The sequence below is a fragment of the Trifolium pratense genome, linkage group LG2 (genome assembly GCF_020283565.1).
Source record: "Trifolium pratense cultivar HEN17-A07 linkage group LG2, ARS_RC_1.1, whole genome shotgun sequence".
Taxonomy (NCBI): Eukaryota; Viridiplantae; Streptophyta; class Magnoliopsida; order Fabales; family Fabaceae; genus Trifolium; species Trifolium pratense.
Genome location: NC_060060.1, coordinates 39,234,407 through 39,256,556, shown reverse-complemented (window position 1 = coordinate 39,256,556; position 22,150 = coordinate 39,234,407). Strand labels below are relative to the sequence as shown.

At 32.9% G+C, this 22,150-nt stretch overlaps 3 protein-coding genes across 3 annotated transcripts; 2 read left to right on the top strand and 1 right to left on the bottom strand.

The window, feature by feature from the left end:
- The first annotated feature begins 2,949 nt into the window (after positions 1-2,949).
- Positions 2,950-4,968, top strand: LOC123907273 (uncharacterized protein At4g06744-like). Its single transcript, XM_045957468.1, has one exon. It carries the CDS (start codon positions 3,121-3,123, stop codon positions 4,348-4,350), a length of 1,230 nt encoding a protein of 409 aa, XP_045813424.1. The 5' UTR covers positions 2,950-3,120; the 3' UTR covers positions 4,351-4,968.
- Positions 4,969-10,513: 5,545 nt separating this feature from the next.
- Positions 10,514-11,878, bottom strand: LOC123907272 (protein IRX15-LIKE). The gene has a single exon (XM_045957467.1). The coding sequence runs from the start codon at positions 11,611-11,613 to the stop codon at positions 10,672-10,674; it is 942 nt and encodes a 313-aa protein (XP_045813423.1). The 5' UTR covers positions 11,614-11,878; the 3' UTR covers positions 10,514-10,671.
- A 3,577-nt stretch (positions 11,879-15,455) lies between these two features.
- On the top strand, positions 15,456-17,805 carry LOC123907270 (scopoletin glucosyltransferase-like). The gene is made up of 2 exons (XM_045957466.1): positions 15,456-17,045; positions 17,631-17,805. Exon 1 carries the CDS (start codon positions 15,595-15,597, stop codon positions 17,020-17,022), a length of 1,428 nt encoding a protein of 475 aa, XP_045813422.1. The 5' UTR covers positions 15,456-15,594; the 3' UTR covers positions 17,023-17,045; positions 17,631-17,805.
- Positions 17,806-22,150: the final 4,345 nt, after the last annotated feature.

Below are 22,150 nucleotides of genomic sequence, written 5' to 3'. Positions count from 1 at the left end.
AAGCTGCAGGGAATAAAAACCTTATCAAGCAAACTCAAAGAGAAAAATAGTTCTAAGCAAGAGACAGTTCAAGTATGCAAGACGAATTCACAGGTATCTGCACCACTTGATATAGTTCTCTAGCACCTTCAAGAAGACTTCATTGATTGTTTTCTCGTCTATTTTCTGTATATTCCATCAGACATAAGAAAAAAGCAAAAGATTAATTTCCTTTCAAAAAGCATCAATCAATGGATGAAGAGATCATGAAAAGTTCAACAGTAAGTTCGGAAGACCCAAAAACATTCCCACACATAAACATCAAGCCACCATACTGCAAAGAGGCACACACAATACAGTCACTGTTAGAGACCAACTATAGTGTACTTTAGCGTAAATGGAGAGTGACACCTGTATTATGCCTTGTGTGGGAAATCAGGGAGAAAGAAATTTGATATGCAATACAAAAGTGGGCCTATAAAGAAGAACTCAAAGGATGAACAAACCTCTTGCATGTAAAAAACCATAACCTACCATACCAAATGGGTGACAAATTCCCACAACTTTTAGTAATTTCCAATTTCAAAGTTAAACTAAACGCTTTTTATGCATCAAAAAACAAACAACTTAAATGTATGAAGCTCTCTCTAATCCTATATAAGCAAACATAACGCTAGTCTTGCAGTCTTTCTCATACATTGAAAGTCAAATCCATACACAAACGATTAAAGGAACGAATGAATACAAAATATGCATAAAAAAATGCAAATCTATAATCTATTTAAGATGTACAAACAGTGAAGAACAAAATCCTATCCTTGGAAAGCATAAAATTAAGTTATATATATAATCGATTTTCAAGAATTGATTTTTCAAGAAAAGATCAAACAATTACCGTCACGTGAAGGCCAAACCCTTTCTCGGTTCCCAAATACGAAACTGAATCGAATAGAATCGATGAACGAATTAAAGAGAAAAATGTAATGTAATATCTGAATTGAAGTTTGTTAACTAGGGTTAAAGAAACGAGACAACGAGTGCGAGCGAAGAAGGAAAAGAAAAAGCGAAAGATGAATTCGGTTAACAAGTTGGAAAATGAGCAACAAAATGAAGAGAATGGAGTGAATATAATAAATTGCAGAGACTAGGGTTTTGTTTTTGTGTCTGAGAGAAGGTATAGCCGTTTGGGATGCGTTATTTATTTATGTGAATTTTTTTTTTTTAAAGTTACTTTTTTTTAATAAAAAAATATTAAAAGTTGTTTTTCTTTTATTATAATATGGTTAAAAGATATGTTTGATGGTGGATTCTAAGGTGAGGGCTCCAACAAATCCCTAGTCAACAAAAAAATATATTATAACTTCTCTTAAAAAATAGAAGCTATTTTTTTTTTATTAGAGCTTTTAAAAATTATTGTTTAGTCTAGCTTCTTACATCTTCTAAGGAAAAATAAAGGAAAAAAAAAATTAGTTCAAACGGTACCTTACATAATCTTAAAAATATGTTATTCTGGATAGGATAAGGTACTTATGTATCCTTGTTAACTTACACATTGGTTTTATATGGAGCTTATGAAAAGATGAGACCTCTTTTTGATTCTTGCCTGCTGACTTTCTTTACATTACCATTTTTTTGGATTTGAATTCAGTGAAGTTGACTGCATGCAATCAGTAAATCTGGACACCGACTGCATTGCAGTAAGTGAATTTCCGACTGCACTGAACTCTAACTAGAAGTGCAACTGTACAACGACTGGAGAAGAAGTGCAGTGCAGTCGGTGTCCAGATTTACAACGACTGGAGAAGAAGTGCACTGAACTCTAACTAACTATAAATGAATAATTAGTCAAGTGATGATTTTTTAATAATGAAAAATTAAATCAGAGTAAATTTTGTTACCTGAGACTCCAACTACAATTGTCATGGCTTTGGACCCCTTAATTTTTGGTTGTTCATACCGTCACCTTGATCACTATATCTTTTGCCGCACATATTTCACATTCAAACATATTAATTACTCAATAAAAATACACATATAACGCTGCGGTGTAAATTTTATGCAATAGAATCCTAGCCATTGATCTATTAATAATTCTAAATCGTCAAATATAATTGATGGTGAGAATTACCGCAGCACATATCTCTAGTAAAAGATTCATGGAATATATTCCTACACAATCGATAATATTTGAAAATACAGTGTCTTTGGGACCAAATCTGCATTTAAACCTATTATTATTTTTATTTTTTGGTTATAATGAAGCAAAATATGGAACCCAAACCTATTATTAATTTATCTTAGAATAACGTTGTAGTAAAATCTACCTACACATTCAATTCATTAACCACATTTCTTGATAAAAATATAGGAAAGAAAAAGTAAGAGGAATAGAGGGAGTATGAAATGTCTACATATAATTGTTGTATGCAGTAAATGTGGTCAAGTGGAAAACAAAATTTATTTTTATGATTATTGAGTTTATGTGAAACAACTTATGTAAATAAATAAGTTTTTTTGTATTATTATAAGTTTTTTAAGGTAGTTTATGAGAAAATAGATAGCAAAAACTTATGAATCAACACAAACGTTTATTTATTTGCATAAGCTATTTTCATAAACTCAAAAATAAGTTAAATTCAAACGGGGCCTAGATCAATAAATCTTACCATTAGATCAATATTTCACATCATCACATCTCATTTGATCCAATAGTGAGATTTATTGATTTAATTGTGAAAACAAACTTGTACATTATAAAAAACTTGTCTCACTCGTACATATTTGACAAAACCGATAGATGCAAGTGTAAATCTATGTAAATGTCCTCATGTTGTCTGCCGCAATAGGCGTTCCCATTTGAACTTTAAAGTCAGTGGTGAACAATAATGCTAGCTTACCAAATCTTCAAAACACAGATTCCTGGTTGGTATCACCTCCCTACTTATTAGTGCTGAATGTGGACAATTTTTCAAATCATTCTTAATAATAGTCCACACCACTACCAAGAAAAAGAAGAAGAAAATAATTATGTATATCACTTCATTACGCTACCTTTGAAAACTAACCATCCCACTATATAATCCAATAAACCAAAATCTCTTGTCTATTCTCATGTTCAATTTCCTTTGAAAAAAAAAAATCATGGTTTTATCAAAACAACATCTAGTTTCATTTTCAATCACTTTTCTTCTTTGTTTCAACTTAGTAAATTCCCAAATCCTTGGTCCAATATTATCTCCATTAATCCCTTTAATCCCTGACCTCTTAAATTTCTTAGACCAAAGATTAGCTATAGTTTTCCCAATAATTCAAGCCTTCAAAAACACAATAACCTCTGACCCTTTAGGAATAACATCAACATGGGATGGTCCGGATATATGCAACTACACCGGCTTCTACTGCGATAACCCGCCGGATAATAACTCGGCCATCACTGTCGCCTCCATAGATTTCAACGGCTTCCAACTCTCCGCCCCATCGCTTGATGATTTCATCGATCAACTCCCCGACTTAGCTATTTTCCATGCAAATTCCAACAATTTCAAAGGCACCATTTCGCCGAAAATTGCATCACTCAAATATTTATACGAACTTGATCTAAGTAACAATCTTCTCACCGGAACATTTCCCACTTCAATCCTAAATATGCCAACACTTTCATTCTTAGATATTAGGTACAATCTCTTCACCGGAACAGTTCCTCAACAAATTTTCACACAAACATATTTGGATGTAATTTTCCTTAACAATAACAACTTCCTTCAAACACTTCCCAACAATTTAGGCCAAACAACAGCTTCTTACATTACTTTCGCTAATAACAAATTCACCGGTTCAATTCCTCCTAGCATAGGAAAAGCCTCATCCACGCTAATCGAAGTTTTATTGTTAAACAACCAATTAACTGGTTGTCTTCCTTACGAAATAGGCTTCCTTAATAACGTCGAACTTTTTGACGCCAGTGGTAACCTTTTAACAGGTCCATTACCATTATCATTTGGATGTTTGAAGAAAGTTGAGCAATTAAACTTTGCTAGGAACATGTTGTACGGTCAGGTTCCGGAAGTGGTTTGTGCGTTAGGGAATTTGGCGAATTTATCGTTGTCCTATAATTATTTTAATAGAGTTGGACCCTTGTGCAAGAAACTTATAACAAGTGGTGTGCTTGATGTGAGCAAAAATTGTATTTTTGATCTTCCTGATCAGAGATCGATGCAGGAGTGTGTGAAGTTTTTTGCACATCCGAGAACTTGTGCGCGTTCTGGATCGTTTAATGTTACGCCTTGTCAAGTTCCTACACGAGGGAAACCTGGAAATAAGAGGAATTTGTTGTCATATTCTGCTCTTGAGAGAAACAGAGTTGTTCTGTAACTCAATTCAGATTAAACACATGATTGGTGTCCATAACAAATGTCTCAATGCTAAATTTAGACTAAGCAATTAAATAAAATTTTGTATGTATAGTTCTTAAGAATTAGTTTAACTGATTGTGCCTATATTGTTAGGTTGAAAGTCTCCAGAGGAGTTCGAACTCAAAATCTCATATGAGTTTCAAGTGGTATCATAGACAAAAAAATGGAATGTATAGTTAGTAGTTCTTTATGTCAAAATAAATTGTTTCGTGAGCTTATAGTTCAGTTGGCAGGACATTAGATTATATATGTAAGGGATCGAGGAATTTCTAGTCACCAGACTACTTGACAAAAAAAATAAAAAAATTGTGGGGAGGGCACTTAGTTTTTGTGGCCTTCTCATTTTCTAATGTCACCTCAAATGCTACTGATCATAGTTATTTGTTGCACTTTGTGAACCTAACTTGGTGCTTTGTGGTGGAAATTTGAGAAGGTTGGTGTTGCAAGCTCACTCATTACACAGTACACACCAATATAACAATAACTCGCATGCTTGTGTTACCTTTAAAAAAGCAATGCCAACAAACACCAACAAGCATATTTTTTATGTGAAAGAGAATGTCTTTGATTAATTTAATCATATCTAAGTATGCTTTGTGTTATCATGAAAGGAGTTGTGAATTCGTTCACACTAATACTTTAAGGTGGGGAGCAAAAATAAGCATAAATAATAGCAACTAATAACCAAACTAAGAAGGGTATGTCTAACATGTGCAATAAATAAAAGTAGTAAGTTTTTATTGGAAAACAACAATTATTTATTAAAAATTTATATATTTAATATAAAATACATAAATTTTAATATAAATTTATTATTTTAAACTTCTTTAACATATGTAAATTTACACATAATAGAAAATCCAAATAAAAATAATAATTACAAACAAAGAACAAGATAAATTAGAAGAAGAAATATATATCTGATGCAACTAGATATTAAATATGTGTACCTCTTAATTGAAATTAGAATATAAATTTCTCATGTTGTAAGAGTTTAATTCATTTCAATATGGTACTGATATCAGAGTCGACCTTTGTCTAGTGGTGCTCCGACGCTAGAGTCAATAAGGAGTAGAGATGTTTTAAGAATGTAATAGAATGTACCCGACTCCTCTGCAAGAGAGGAGTATATATGGTCCTCATCGCCGACCAAGACCCTTGATGAGCAAGTTAATGTTATCAAGTAGTTGTTGAAAAATGACTGAGAGTCATGATGAACAGTAAACACTCATCATTCCGATGTCGGCCGTTACGGAAGGTGAGGCTTCCTAGAACGTTGACGAAAGACGGACAATCTCATAGCTTCAACACTTGGGTCGTGCTCAAAGGTTGAGGAGGTGGATTTCCTTAGTTATTGTGCCTAAGACCCAGTCCAGAATACGTACATCGGTAAAATTTTAACTTTATCCTCTTTTTTTTTAATCATATATCTCTATGCACAATAACAAAGATTAAACTCGCAAGACAGTTAGAACAACAATTAGCGGCAAAACTCTCATTCAAGAGATTTAACACTATTGCAATTTTAGAACTGAATTCAAACTCAGGATCTCTGATTAAGTTCGAAGAGACTCTTATCATCTTATCTAAAAGTTTTTCGTATTTAACTTTCCCTTTCTTTTTTATTTTTGTACAAAACTTTTTTTAACGAGACAAAACTTTATCTTTTTATTTGTTCTATATGTTGGATTTTTTCCATCTCTACGTGTGGGGTTCTGCGTCGGATAGAATTGATTTTAACAGAATTAAGTTTGACAGAATTGATTTTGGTAAAATTGAGTTAAACAGAATTGGTTTATGTTTGGATACATTAATGTAAAAGTGATTTTCAAATTTTGATGTTTGGATAATTTGAAACAAAAGTGATTCTTGAATTTTAGTGTGTTTTTTCATAAAACATAAAACAAAAATTACCAAACATTAATTAGTTAAATATAATATTTAAATAAAGGCTTACACTTAAAAATGTTAAATTAGCATAATAATTAAATAAAAAGAATCTAAATAAAAATTACAAATAGATAAATATAATTTAAAGTTCAACATTATAACAAACTAATTATTTAACCTAGACTCTATAATTTGATTACGAATTAAGTCTCGAACATGATCCCTCTCTGACGAAGAAGCTACATTGAAAACTTGTGACAGATACAATTCATCCACATCATATATATAGAGAAGAATATGCAGTAAATTCATCCAACAAACACCAATCTAACATGAGTAATGACAGAAATAAATAATTATGAATCCTGACTTTTGAATTACTCGCGTCTGATTGCTAATCGCGTGAAAGAGAATCGCGTTTTCCTTTGAGCCAAACAAGCAGAAAATTCCTAGAATCACGTTTAGAATTGTAGACTCACGTTTGGGCTTTTCAAAAGCCAAACCAAACAGACACTACATTGTTTATGATTGTAGTCGTACATAAATGGGTGGGGTGGGGTGGGGAAATGTGGGTGAAATCCTACGAGTATCGCCACTGACAACACCCTGTAACCCAAATAACATCCCTGTTGGGCTGGAAAGGAGTAACACTTATTTTCTACACTCTTGGATCATATATATGTAAATAAAAAATCAAATTCTTTTAAAAAAAATCAATTAATCTTATTTTATTTTTTAATTAAATAAAAACTAAGTATATTCTTAGAAATACTGAATAAGAATATAAAGTTAATTATGAAAAATAAATCCAAAACAGTGGTGCTATATATAGCGATTGAATTCATCACGAAAACTTTGTTAAGAAGTCCCGCATCGGTTGTGAGATGGTCTTGACAAATATTTATAAGCAAGTGGCAGTCCTCACCTTACAAGTCGATTTTATAGAGTTGAGTTAGACCTAATACTCAATTCTAAGAAGCTTCCCGAGAGGTAATTCAACCAATTAAATATTGGATAGGCCAGAAAACACGGGGGTATGGTGTATATAATTGTTACTGTGTTTAGAAAATTATGCCTTCATGAATGAGTTGTGATAAAAGTTTCGCGACATCAAGTACTCCGTATTATTGTTTTTGAATAGATAATCTACTTTTTTTTTAATTACTTAGTAAAAAAAAGAAAATATTGTACTCAAAACAAAGGTGTAGCTCAACTAAGGGTTAAGAAGTTGGAGGTTCATAATTCGAGTCTTGACAAGAAGAAATAATAACATAACATTATAAATATCTTAACAATTTGCCATTCAAAAACTATACTCAAAACAAAAGAGAGCATATTGAACTCATGTCAAAATAGACAAGGGAGCATATTCAACAAAGCCGACAAAAAAATGAATACATGACTCCTACTACTGTCTTGGCAGTTAGCTTAGGAGTAAATGGCTTGAAACTCAAATTGAAATCAGGACAAAAGAAAGTTGATTTAGTAGTTAATACTAGGGGGGAAGTTCAAACTTTGATTTTTTTTTTTTTTTTTATTTCTTGATACTTATAATGTGTGAGATTAATTTTTTTTTTTTTTTTATAGTTTAGTGGCTAAAATTTTCAGCTTAAAGGGTAAATAAGTTGAGTGTTCAGAGTTCGAACCCAGATTCTTGCATATATAATACTCACTAATTGAGCTAAGCTTACGAGGACAATGTGTGAGTTGAATTATTAGGAAAAAAAAAAGTAGATTAATTATTTAGCAATTCTAACCGATCCAAAAAAAAAAATGCATTAATTCTCTGGTGATTCTAAGGTCCCGCCAATTTAAGTACTTCAATCATGAAATACAATTATACAACAGGATACTCGTGAACATGCATGTTCTCTGACGCATATACCATGGAGGGATCATAAGTTGAATTACTCTTACAGAATATAAGTGACATCTATGATGAGATTTTAAATCAATTCCCTCACTAGCACAAAGTTACTTCTTCTTTTTTTTTGCACAAGCACACAAATTACATTTGCCAATTGTAAGGAGTAATAAGATTTTGAATCATAACTTAAACAATGTTATTGCATTGAATGCCTCCTGCTAGAAACTTTAAAATGAATATAGTGTCCATATATTCTTGTACTAATGGAGATTCACAATATAGTGTCCATATAGTCTTTTACCTTCAAGCTATTTAATTGTGTTTTTTAACTTTCGAACATTTCTATTTTGAATCATTTAATTTCCCTAAGTTTTAGGAGTATATTTTATGCAATTTATATTCTGTCATTTTAAAGCTTTCTTTAAATTTAAGGTGATTTACATTCATGATCGATTTACTTTCTAGACTTAAATTTCCTCATGGTACTTTTTGCATTTCCTTTTCATGGCCTTTCATGTTTGTTTATTCTCAACCAAAAACACTTCATGAACCGCACACCCACCAACATGTATGGTTGTTCAAGTTACCAATTAAATCAATATATATAATTTTCAGATAGTTATATTAATGCTTATCTAAACCCTATTCTACTTGAACCAATCAATTTTTTTTATTTAGCCATGTCATCCAATACATCCAATTAAATCACTCTATCATGCCACATCACTTCCTATTTCTCTCTAAAATTCAATTTAGAAGTTAATTTAATTTTTGCTCCACTTCCAATGCCTACCAATCAACATTTATGTATCAAATTCATTTTCCTTTTTATATTGCACCATTTATATGCATTATCTTTTCATATGCTCTTTTCAAGTTTTTTTCCCCTTAAATGTGTCCATCCCTTACCCCTATATATATTACCTTCATTCATACAACTTTTATGCTTCTCTTCATTTGTCCAAATTATGTGATTATTTGTTATCATTGTTTTGTAATATTTCCTTTTTTGCAGATGATGGGTGACCATCATTCTTCTTCATCATAATTTTTGTTTTAATCTCTTTCTTTTAGTGGTTTTGGTGTTTTTGTGATGATTACACCCATGAATTTTTTTCAAAACTAAATACTTCGCATTATCTATTGTGAGGAGTAATTCAAATTAGCATTCCTATGGTAATTCTAAACCGACAAAATTATCTATTATCTATGTATGATTAAAATGCGTCATTTTAATTTTCATTTTTTTGTCAATTAAATGATCTTCTATAATAACTTCTAAATAATTCAAGGTGTGAGTCAGATTACCGATCCTATTGTTGTTCCTTTAGCCGATGATTTAATGCAAACACAAAGAATGACTATTGAGGAGTTCATCAAATCCCCTATTTATATATTTATAAAACTAGATGCTCTAATTAATTATAAATTTGATATTTTTTGTGGACTAATTAAGCGAAAACACTTCAACCATGCTATCGTTGGAGTTTGAATCTCGGATTCTCTATTTTATTATTTTAATAATATTTATTGTTTCAATTTCTCCAATTATAATATAAAACAACGCATCACACCCGTGCATCGCACGAGTAAGGGACTAGTTGTCTATAATTCTACAAATCGCATTGATTAAAAAAAATTTAAGTCACACGCAAAAGATTGAAATTCAAAATCCGATCATTCGATCTAATAAATTTCGATATTTCTAACAGTTAAAGATAATATTCGTGGTAGATTTTATACATTTTGTTAAGAAGTTCCACATCGGTTGCGAGATGACCTGAATATGTGTTTATATAGCAGAGACAATTCTTACCTTACAAGCCGATTTTGTAGGGTTCAATTAGGCTCAACTCTCAATTCTAAAATGGTATCAGAGCCTCTCCAGGATCCGCTGAGCCGCTACTATCAAGTTTCTGATCACATCATCCACAATTTATATCCCCACACAAAGTCAATAACGCTGAGTGCGAAAGAATGTGTTAAGAAGTCGTACATTAATTATAAAATGATCTGAATATGTGTTTATATAGAAGTCTGGTTTTATAGGATTGGATTAGAACTCTCAATTCTAAGACATTTCACAATTAACCAAGAATTACCATAGTCATCTTGTAAGGATAAAGGCAGACCAATTTGAAAGAGTGCATGATTTTGTTAAAAATTCAAAATATACCTTTGCATAATGACATTAGTTAGGTGTGAGTGTGACTTTATCAAATGAATCCAAATATGCACTTGGACGCACTCCTATTTCTTTAGGCTCCGCTTGCAAATTAACAAATCTAAAAGTTTAGTTTATCAAAAAATAAACAGAGAACTAATCATAGCAGATTATATAGAATAAATTTGTAAAGATCCATTATCACGTTCTCACCCCTTTTTTGGGGAGAAAAAGGCACTCCAATATTGTAAAGCAAAATTAAATTACAATTCTTTTCTATTAAAATTTAAAAATACTATAAGCTAAAAATAATACACAATTTTACAGATTTGTTCAAAGAAGATAACTGTAAATATTCCTCAGTCAACATCCTTTGACACCGACAAAGACAACAAAGGAGAACTCGAATTTCTGCAAAATTCAGAATTTTCACCATTGTCGGTGGTTTCACTCTTCACCACAAAATGACCCAATTGATCCACATTGTTAACCAAATTCTCTTCACAGAGAAACTCATTGCTGAAAATCTTCTCAACTTCTCTACCAAAATCATGAACAAACACATGAGTTTTTCCCATTTTCTTGCTCCGAGCCAACACTCCGGCGGTAAAGATCGGCGACATTCTCCCCGGAGCTGCCGGAAAATACCCTCTTGGCCCATCCACCAGAATCACATCCCAAGAAATTTGATAAATGTGGTTCGGTAAATCGTTGATACCAAGTTTACACTCTGAGAATAAAAGATTCTGAACTGGTTTACAATCACGTTTGGACTCTGCTTTTGCTTTAGAAAGCAATTTTGGGTACTCACTAACTTTTGTTGTGAACTGAACATCATAAGCTTCAATTCCTGGGTTAGCTTGTTCGAATTTCGAGATTATGTATTCGTATTCGTCAATGAAAACTGTTCGACCATTTTGATTCAGTGCTGCCCAGAGAAGTGATTCATGGGTGAGACCAAATATGAGAAAGTTGGGATGTGGTGTAAGGTGAAGAGTTGTTGTTATGGTGTTGATTTCTGCAAAGGACATGGATTTTGTGGTGGAGTTGGAGGTGGAAGCATAGTGGAGGAGGGCTTTTGTTACCGAGGGTGGAAGAGGAGGAGAGGAGGTGAGGGATGCGGCGGAGTTTGCGGCGGAAGAGGAGATTGTTGTGATGAGAGTGAGAGTGAAGACTATTGTGAAGAAAGTGAGGAAGATGAAGAAAAGGCAGAGACGGTGAGAGTGAAAGTATCCTGTTGGGGGTTGTTTGTGGAGTGATGGGTGGAAGAGTATTAGTTTTGGATTTGAATTGTTCTTCATTTTCAGAGAGAGAGAGTGATTGTAGTTTTTGGTTATGGTTATTGAGGATTGTACTCTTATTATCTATGTGCTGTGCCTGATTCTAACATTTGTCAGCAAGTTGAGGGAGGGACTATTGTTGCCGTCCTTGGCATGAGCCCGCGCAGTTATAAAGTCGGATATCACAAAGATTAAATGATTATTGATATTCGATTTTATGACTGCGGGTTAGAAGATGAGGTTTATTGTCTAGCTATTTGTAGTGGTAGGACTAGTAGTATTAGTGCTAATAAGGGAAGGGGGGCCCGAGGGTTTATTGAAGTTAGGGAAGAGAGACAGAGGAATCACGGAGGAGATTGAGAAGGGGTCACGTATCCAGGCATAGGTCGTGGCTATGTAAATGCTATGGACCACGTTTGTAGGTCCACTAAGGATGCTGCACGTATAGAAAATGTGGATCCAAAAATATGTTGGGTCATGCTAACCGGTGCCATTAACTCTTAGGGTCTGTTTGGTTCAAAATAGGGGAAGGGAAGGTGAGGTATTTTTATAGAGGGGAGGGGAGGGAAGGGGAGGGGAGGGAAATTTTTTAATTACATATGTGTTTGGTTCAAAAGAGGGGAGAGGAGGGGAGGTAAGGTATTTTAATTAAATATACGTTTGGTTCACAAGGGGAGGGGAGGTATTTTAAAAGCAATTTACTTTTTTACCCTTAAAATCTTATAACACTTATATTGTAAAAACTAATATCTCTTTATTATTACATCAAAACAAATAACACATACTTTTCAAAGAAAAAAAATATCACATACACGAAACTCACTACCACACCAAGAAATTCACGACATAGACATTAAAACAAAAACTTTGATTCAATAAAACACGGAAGAAAATATTCAAACAAAATATATCGTACAACCTCCAAAATATTCGTAAATATTCAAACAAGTGTTCCAAATATTAAAAAACATATTAAAATGCAAATAAAGTATTCATAAACATCATAGCACCATTATAGGATGATTAATCAGATGAACCAAAGACCAGTTGCATAATCACAGCTTTGCGTGCTTCAAGTGGACATTTTCGATGATGATCCATTTAATCCAATATAATATTTATAAAATTAAATTCTATACAAATGTACCTAATAATAATTTACTTATAAAAAAAAATGTATCTAATAAAATATAAATAGATATAATAAAATAGTAACAGACCACAAAGTAAAACAATTAAGAGATATAGAAGCAAATTAATTATAGAATATGTAAAAAATATAAACGAAATTAAATTGGCCTGAAAAAAAAAAAAACCTTTCAGTAGTAGCAAACATGTACGTAGTACTGCGTAAGTTATAAAACAAATACTATATTAAACAAAATGGTTTTTAAAAAAAAATATAGCATACGTGATAATAAAATACCGTAACAAAAACTTGAAAAAAAAAATTGAAAGTTAGAACCGTAAGAAATATGCAGACAAGTGATGAAAAATTGCACGTTTGAACTGTAAGAAATAATTTGTGATTACAAGGATAATTTTGGCATTTTAAAATAATTATGAGGATAATTATGTCAATGTAATTAAAATTACAATAACACATCTCACCTCACCTCACCTCCCCTCCAAATCCCCCCAATTTAGGGGGAAGCAAAAATTGAGTTTATGAGGGATTTTGCTCCCCTCCCCTCCCCTCATATCCCCTCCTAAAAATTGAACCAAACACAAAAAATTTAAAATATTCCCTCCCCTCACCTCCCCTCCCCTCCAAAACCCCCGAACCAAACACACCCTTAAGTATTTTATTCATTCCGCCAGTAAATTTTCACTTTTCTGATTTTATTGGATAAGTAATGTATCTGACCTTAATTATAGCTCAAATATTTAGTTATTCAATAAATTTAAAAAGTGAAAATTTGCTTATAATTGAGGCCGGATGGAGTACATCATTAACTATGTTTAATACTCTATCCGGCCATAAATATAAGACTTAATTTGATCATTGCACGTATGTCGATGCACAATTTTGATCACTAATATTTTTAGTTGTCTATTAGTAAAAATTATAAAAAATTTAATATTTTGAAAATCCTCATAAAAAAACAAGCAAGATGAGAAGATGAAAGTTTAGGAGCCCAAAGAACCAAGCTTTAACCAACATGAATGTCCATGTAAGAGAAGAAATTCTCTTTATGAAAACCAATGTGGAGCCAAATGCTTCGAGAGAAATTACGATCAACTGCACAATGGAGGAAAGTCTCATCTTAAAGGCCACAATGAACACAAGTGTGAGAAGATTTATCTTTTTATGGTTAAGCAAGGAATGAGTAAACATCGAATTGTGACAGGCCAACCAATATAAAAATTGAATCTTTTCAGGAAGTTGTAACTTCCATATCGAAGACCAAGAATGGGTCATATTAAGACGCGTTACCAGGTCATTTTGCGAGAGTAACTAAATGTAACTACTTTTAGTGGTGTAGGTGTCGTTTTTGTTACTATTCTAAATGAAAGTGTCTTCAATAAAAGCATTAAACTTGGCATGTATGTTATTTATTGATAACATCTAAAAACTGAGGGAGACGAGTGTAAAGAGCTTGATGATGATGATTGTGAATAGTAAGCACATCTTTGACTAAGAGTTGAAGGTGATGGTAATAAAATATAGGGTTAAATAAGTTTTAGATTTTTATAAAAAAATTTGGTCCCTCAAATATGAGTATTTATTCGGTACTTGATATAATGGTATGTACGTCGAGAGAGAATATGAAGCGACGAACGAAATTCTATTAAGAATTTTTCTTCGAAATGACTGGGCGTAAAGGGCATGTAGGCGGTGAATCGAGTTGAAAGTTAAAGTCGCCAAAAGCTGGTGGAATGCACTCGAAACCAATTAGTGATACTATTTTTTTGTTTTGTTAGGCTAAATAGACCCCTAAAAGATAATTTGGGCCTAAATTTTTTACTTATGTTTTGGAACTTAGGACGATTGCCCTCTTCGTCATGTCTCATATATGACCTTGGTAGCTACCTTGTCCGTAACCATTGGCTTTCATGATAAGCCTTCGTGAAGGAATGATTTCGAACTGGATCTTAGAAAGCTTGGGCCATGTATATTGAGCGTTAGCCCAGTACAAAACAAAAAGGTAGTTACTTTTGCTGTCCTACTGGTTAGTCAAACACTGTCTGCGACTTAAGTAGCGGACGATTTTTTTTTCTTCAAAATTTCTGATTTTTACATATCCGCGACTTAAGTAGGGTATATGTAAAAATAAGGTGCGCGAGTAACCGGGTGGCAAAAGTAGCTCCCAAACAAAAACCATGGGCATAAATATATGGTCCATGCCAATTGGGCTACTAAATCAACTCTAAGCCTCTAATAAATGCACCAGCTACAAAATTTAATTACAAGATTTACATATAAACAGCTAACCTACGAATCCCTCTTGCAGCTCCTAAAACAAACATTAACACATAAGAACCTGCACTGTTAACAAACCAATATCCCCTGTATGTGTTGTTAACCAATTTGATTGTAGATAAATTTCCTCTAATACATGCCCAGTTTAGCTCTAATGGATTTAAAATTACTGACTAAGTGAATAATTGAATCCGGTTATCTTAGAATTGAGTTAATCTCTAATTTTTAACTCAATTTTATATATATATATATATATATATATATATATATATATATATATATATATATATATATATATATATATATATATATATATATATTCCCCATCAAGCCATCATGTCATTTATTATATATCAGCATATACATATATAGCTACTAAAGATGAGAAATTGAACACGTATATTCATTGGTCTGAAAAGAATATCCATTTCTTTACATGGTGAAAAAGATACAAAAAAAAATGAATCCATGAATAAACTACTAGTACCTGTACTTATAAATTGTCTTGCTTTAGATTAGATATTATATACAAAACTGAGCCAACACAAGCTTTCTAGTTAGCTCAATAGTGAAAACAAATGGGTACTGAATATGAATCTTTGCACATATTTTTCTTTCCTTTTCTTGCTCATGGCCATATCATACCAGCAGTTGACATGGCCAAATCATTTGCAGCAAAAGGTGTCAAAGCCACAATTATTACCACACCTCTCAATCAACCTTTTATCTCCAAATCTATAGAAAAATCCATACTTAGTGGCCACAATATTCATATTCAAATCATACAATTTCCTTCCTCAAAAGCTGGTTTACCAAATGGTTGTGAAAATATTGACTCAATCCCTTCACATGAATATTTTTTTGAGTTCTGGAAAGCCACAAAATTGTTGTTACAAGAGCCATTTGAGAAACTATTACTTGAACAAATTCCAGATTGTGTAGTTGCTGATGTGTTTTTTCCATGGACAACTGATTCTGCTGCTAAATTTCAAATTCCTAGACTTGTTTTTCATGGTACTTGTTTTTTCTCATTATGTGCTACTGAGTGTATAAGACTCTATGAACCTTTCAAGAATGTTTCTTCTGATAACGAACCGTTTGTTATTTCTAATCTTCCTGGTGAGATTAAAATCACGAGGTCGCAGATACCGCCTTTTGAGAGTTTGAAGGAAATTGAAGGAATGGGAGGGGTAATCCATGAAATGAAAGAATCAGAACTTAATAGCTTTGGAGTGGTTGTTAATAGCTTTTATGAACTTGAAAGTGTTTATGCAGATTATTTTATTAAGTCACTTGGAAGAAAAGCATGGCATATTGGTCCTTTATCTCTTTGCAATACTGATTCAGAAGAAAAAGCGAACCGAGGAAGAGATTCTTCTATTGATCAACAAGTGTGTTTAAAATGGCTTGACATGAAGAAACCCAATTCAGTTGTTTACATATGTTTTGGAAGTATGGCAAACTTTTCTAACTCTCAACTTCAAGAAATTGCTATAGGACTTGAGGCATCAGGACAGATTTTCATCTGGGTGGTGCCGAAAATCGATGAAGATTGGGTAGAAGAATTTGAGAAAAGAATGGAAGGAAAAGGATTGATTATTAGAGGTTGGGCACCTCAAGTGTTGATTCTTGAACATGAAGCAATTGGGGCATTTGTGACTCATTGCGGATGGAATTCGGTATTAGAAGGAGTAACTGCAGGGGTGCCTATGGTTACTTGGCCTATTGCTGCTGAGCAATTTTACAATGAGAAGTTGGTGAATGAGGTACTTCAAATTGGTGTACCTATTGGTGTTAAAAAATGGAATAGATTAGAGGGGGGTTTTGTTCAATGTGATGTAGTGGAGAAGGTTGTGAAAAGGATTATGGAAGGAGAAGAAGCATTGGAAATGAGGAACAAGGTGAAAGTGTTATCAAAGTTAGCTATGAATGCAGTGAAAAAAGAAGGATCATCTTGGTTAGATTTGAATGCTTTAATTCAAGAGTTGAGTTTGCTTAGGCATTGATATAGCACATAACAATGTTATTGGTATGAGAGTGTTGTGTTTATTTCTCTCTATTTAGTTGCTTTGTTATCTAAATTTCAATTATTTGAGCTAAACTGAAATAGGTAATTTAAGTATGCTTAATTAATTTATGGAAAATGCTAACTAGTGCCTCCGGGCACTAGTTAAGGATACTAATTATAGTAAAATTACATTGAAACTTGTGTAGTCAATGTTTGTAAAGTATAAAAAGTGTCATTTACAATGCAAAAATTGCTTTTTTTGTATCCTTAACTAGTGCCCTGGGGGCACTAGTTAGCATGACCCTTAATTTATTTATAACTTCAAAACAAGATACACAAAATAGGGTTAGCTGCCCCCCATTTTCTCTCAACTTTTCTTTCATTTCATTCTTTCATTATAGGGGGTGGTTTTTGGCATGAAATCACCCCTCAACACGGTTTTGTCTCGCTTTTTATTTAAATAAGTGGTTATCCACATAGATTTGCTTCTTTGTTTTTTTTTTTTTTTTTTCAGTTTGTCGTCGTATTGTGCGGCGTCTGTTGGTTTTTGTCTTAGTACGATGTTTCATTGATTCAAATTGATATATTCACTTCAACTCATTACAGATCTGATGAAGACTTGGACGTCAACGTTGCAAATCCGGGATTATGAATATTTCCGTTACTTTTAATCTAGGTGCTGCAATATTGTTTGTAGATTCATCTTTTTAATTTTTAACAATGTAATAATCTATGTAATTTTTAATTTAATTTAAATGAATCAATATTTTTTAGTAAAAAAAAAAAGTATGTTTAATTTATCACAACTGTGCCAGCCCCCTTGCCATAAATGTTTACAAAAGTTTCAATAAAAGAACCCATGTGATGTTAGCAGGAAGCACTGCATTTTCTGAATCTGCAACACAGTAAAGGTAAATTCTAAATGGGAGATATATCGATAAAAATGTTACAAGCATTAATATGATAAATTTAGATTTTTGAATTTAGAGGGTTAATGGTATTTGCAATTTTTATAATTGTAAAAATAATTTAATTAATATCGGTTTGATTATAACAACGAAAAATAAAGATGCATCTGTTATTGAACTATCATCAATTACGTCATCGTTTTAGCCGTAAAAATTTAAGGGTCATAAGTTTTTATTTCCTATAAGTATTGTCAACAATGTATTAAAAAAAAGAAGTATCGTCAATAATAATTAAAAATTTTGATAATTTTTTGACACAAGTTCACCGTAGACCAGATATTTAGATGGTCTATGTTAGCAATTGCCACTAAAAGAAATTTCATGTTTAGTGACAGATTTAAAGACCAATTTTGGTGGAAATCAATCAGTGCTAAATTACTGGTCGCTAACATAGAGACCAAATTAGAGACTCTTTTTAGATATCGGTTTGGTGACCATTTTAGAGACCAATTTAAAAGCCGGTTTTAATGATGATTTAGAGAATTGAGACTGACTTTAGAAATCAGTGTCTAATTATAGCAAAATCTAGAATAAATTGGTCAATAATTTGGTCTCTAATTTGAATTCTTAATTTTTAAAAAATAATTCTTATATATAAATCTATTTCTTTTTAACTGATTTATCAACTAAATAAATACATTAATGTGCATAGTAAAACTGAGACATATATAATTTATATTTCAAATTAAGTGTTTATTGTACAAAATGTGTTAATTATAATCAAGAAAATTGAATCAGAGAAGTAATCTTCATAATATAATCCACCTGATGAATATTTTGACTCACCTATAAATGCAATTCACCATATTTAATACTTCATAATATAATCCATCTTATGAATTTGTTGACTCACCTATCAATGATAAACTTCTGATGCAAGCCAATCCATTGACAATTGAAAATTCCAATTATATATCACTCACGCCAAAAGCTTTGTGATGTTATTGTTCTTCACGAATGCATATTCACTATTCCCAGTTAGAAATCATGCAAAAGTACAAATTGAAACGTAAATATAGAGAATAATCAACATCATGAAAATATAAAATACCTTTAAATTCATTATAGTAATAAAGTTAGAGTAGAGTATATACTTAAGTAATACAATCATTCGAAAAGTTTTTTTTTTCATGCTCTTGAATAAAGAAACACAATAAAGAATTTATTTAGCAAGAGATTTGCATACAGAGTCCACTCTAATTGTCCTGATATTGATGTTGAATCATCTTATTTGACAGAAAAATAAGACATTAAAATAGAGGTCAATCAATTGAAACTGTCCGGACTAGGCCAATGCCCAATACACACGGCCCAGGTGCTCTAAATTCCAGCCGAAGTCCACTTCGCTCTGGGAGCTTCACGTACAAGCTAAGGGTAACAGACGCCATATTTCTTGTACACCCCCTACAACTAATACTCTCCTTGCAACGCTCCTAGGACTGTTAGATCCAGGTCAACGACTCCCATTACTCCATGCCAACTATTGACAGCTGTCACAAATGGTTATAACCGTCTCTCCTTGCACTCCTCCTTGATCACATACTGACTAGAGCATTGTAGTTCTAACATGTTTTGCATGTACCTTCCCCACTGTACTTGAATCCTATCACCAAGATAATTGCCTCAAGCTTCGTCGTCGAAGCTATCTCGTTCTAATACAAGGAGAATAGGGACATAGTTTGTGGGAACATCCTTCCCATGAATTTCTCGAACCTTTCTCAACATTTCAACCGTTCAATATCTTCTCTGATGGCAGGATCTAAGGCCACGCGCAAAAATAATGTCACCTCGATGTAGTGATCGATGCTGCAATTGATAGAGACAATTTTAGAACTGGTGCTTTCATCGGTTATCAATGAGTCATCTACATGAAACACTCTTGAGAAACTCCAAGAATCGTGCACTTCAGCGTTTTCACTCCTCTAGGTGCAAATTCAACCGGTGGTGTAGCGCCCGTAACATATGTCACCGCATTAATCTAAAATTCCTCAAAGCACCATCGTTGGCGAAGGAAATAAAAAATAGACGATAATGATCACGGAAAATATTCGAACACGCTTCCACAGCGTAGGAGGATCTCAAATGATCTCTTGATGAACATCTTGAACCTCCTTTAGCAATAAAATGTTATGCTACAAAACATGAGAGGACTCAAGATCCCATTACTGAAGAGATAGTGTCTCTCAGATAGAAGGAATCCAAAGAAGTCTGCCTAACGTGATTCAGGAAAATGAAGTACAGTTGAACGACATAGAGTCTCAACCACTCTGCAATGTCAATCCAAGGTAACAGAAATAGACTTCTCGTTATTGCCACGACGGAATCAAAGGTGGAATGGATTCACCACCGCACGACTCATTCACTCAATCATGTAGGACAACAATGAAATCCATAGAGCAGATTAGGTTTATAAGGAAACGAATTAGGTTTCCTTCTCCTCCTCCTGCCAGTCAACAACGTCATAGTTATCATCATCCAATGCATGTTACGAATGAAGTTCCACCAAATCCTCTACCTAGTTTTCAGTACCTCGATCATATTGTTGATTCAAATGATGAAGTGGAAATTATGATTGACCTATATCGAGAAAATCACTTGACCATTGAAGGAATGTCTTATGAGGAACTTCTTGCATTGGGTGAGAGGATTGACAGTGTAAACACTACACTAGTGTTAGTGTTTACACTTCCAATCCTCTCACCCAATGCAAGAAGTTCCTCATAAGACATGCCTTCAATGGTCATGTGATTTTCTCGATATAGGTAAATCATACTTTCCACTTCATCATTTAAATCAAGGTAGAGGATTTGATGGAACTCCATTCGTAACATGTGTGGGATGATGATAAATATGACGTTGTTGACTGATAAGAGGATGAGAAGGAAACCTTATTTCAATCCTTAGAAACCTAGCCTGCTATATGCATTGCCATGTTGTACTACATGATTGAGCGAATGAGTTTGAAATGACAAAAGATCCTTCATTGTAACTCCATTATTGTGTCTTGCGTTATTAATTAGGGGACAAAAGAGAAGACATACCTTCAATGTCCAAGTTCAATTCTCGATATAGGACAAGCAGATTTCCACTTCATCATTTAAATCAGGTGCATCTTATACAAATAAATTCAATTGATGAGGAAATATACGAGTTCGACTACAATAATCGATAAGCACTTGAAAACTCATTTATTTGTATTTCTCTATCATATTAAAAAACAAAATATATGTACCTCTAATTCTTGAGAATAATATGTAAAGAGTCGCTTAATTTTATGATTTCGTAATTAGTAAATTAATTTAGTTTATCTATCTCTAATTCTCATTGTTGATTTTAATATTTACAAATAGCGAGATAATATCATACCAATTTGAATTAATCTGAAGTGACACTTTGATGTGTTAGATTTGACTCCATGAGATTGCAAGATGTGAAAGCTTGAGTTTGATGAAGTGTTTACGTGAAATGGGAATAACATGATCCAATATATAGTTGATTGCACTATCTTTTAGGGTTGTTGTGACTCTGATGGATGGTTGCACGCACGATCAAAATGAGTAGTTGTAATCTAGGTGAGGATGGTGGTAGTCGACGAGGTGAGGATGGTTGGTGGTTAGGACTAGAGGTCATGGGGGTCAAGATGACAATGGGGTTGGGGAGAATTGTTAGGGGTGGAGAGATTGGTGTTTTGATTGAAATTGATTCTCAATTTGTCTAGTTCTTTGAAATCATTTGCCTTATATGTGGTGTTTTGAGGGGATATAATGGTATTGATGGTGGTAATTAGAGTTTGAGGTGGAAGTGAAGGTGAAGTTTTCAAAAATGATAGTATGATTAGTAAAGGTGATAGCTTTGCAGCTATGCACAATGAAAGTAAGATTATATTCACCATTATTCATTGGAGAAAGAAAGGATTGATCGATTTTAGGGATGCACAACCAATTGTGTGTGTATATTTTCTTAATCAAAGCAAATGAATAGATTTTAAAGACTCAAGGGATTGGAGAAGATGAATCTAGAAGAATAAAAAAAACTGACTTTTTCAGTGAACCAACAAAATAAATATTATTTAATGAAAAAAATTAAAAATTGGTCAATATTATCAAAGACAATTATTACCGTCAAAATTATGTGACTTTTTATTTAATTTTTTTCTCA

Excerpts from the sequence above, each read along its gene's own strand:
- LOC123907272 (XM_045957467.1), bottom strand. The coding sequence starts at position 11,613 with ATGAAGAACAATTCAAATCCAAAACTAATACTCTTCCACCCATCACTC.
- LOC123907270 (XM_045957466.1), top strand. The coding sequence starts at position 15,595 with ATGGGTACTGAATATGAATCTTTGCACATATTTTTCTTTCCTTTTCTT.
- LOC123907273 (XM_045957468.1), top strand. The coding sequence starts at position 3,121 with ATGGTTTTATCAAAACAACATCTAGTTTCATTTTCAATCACTTTTCTT.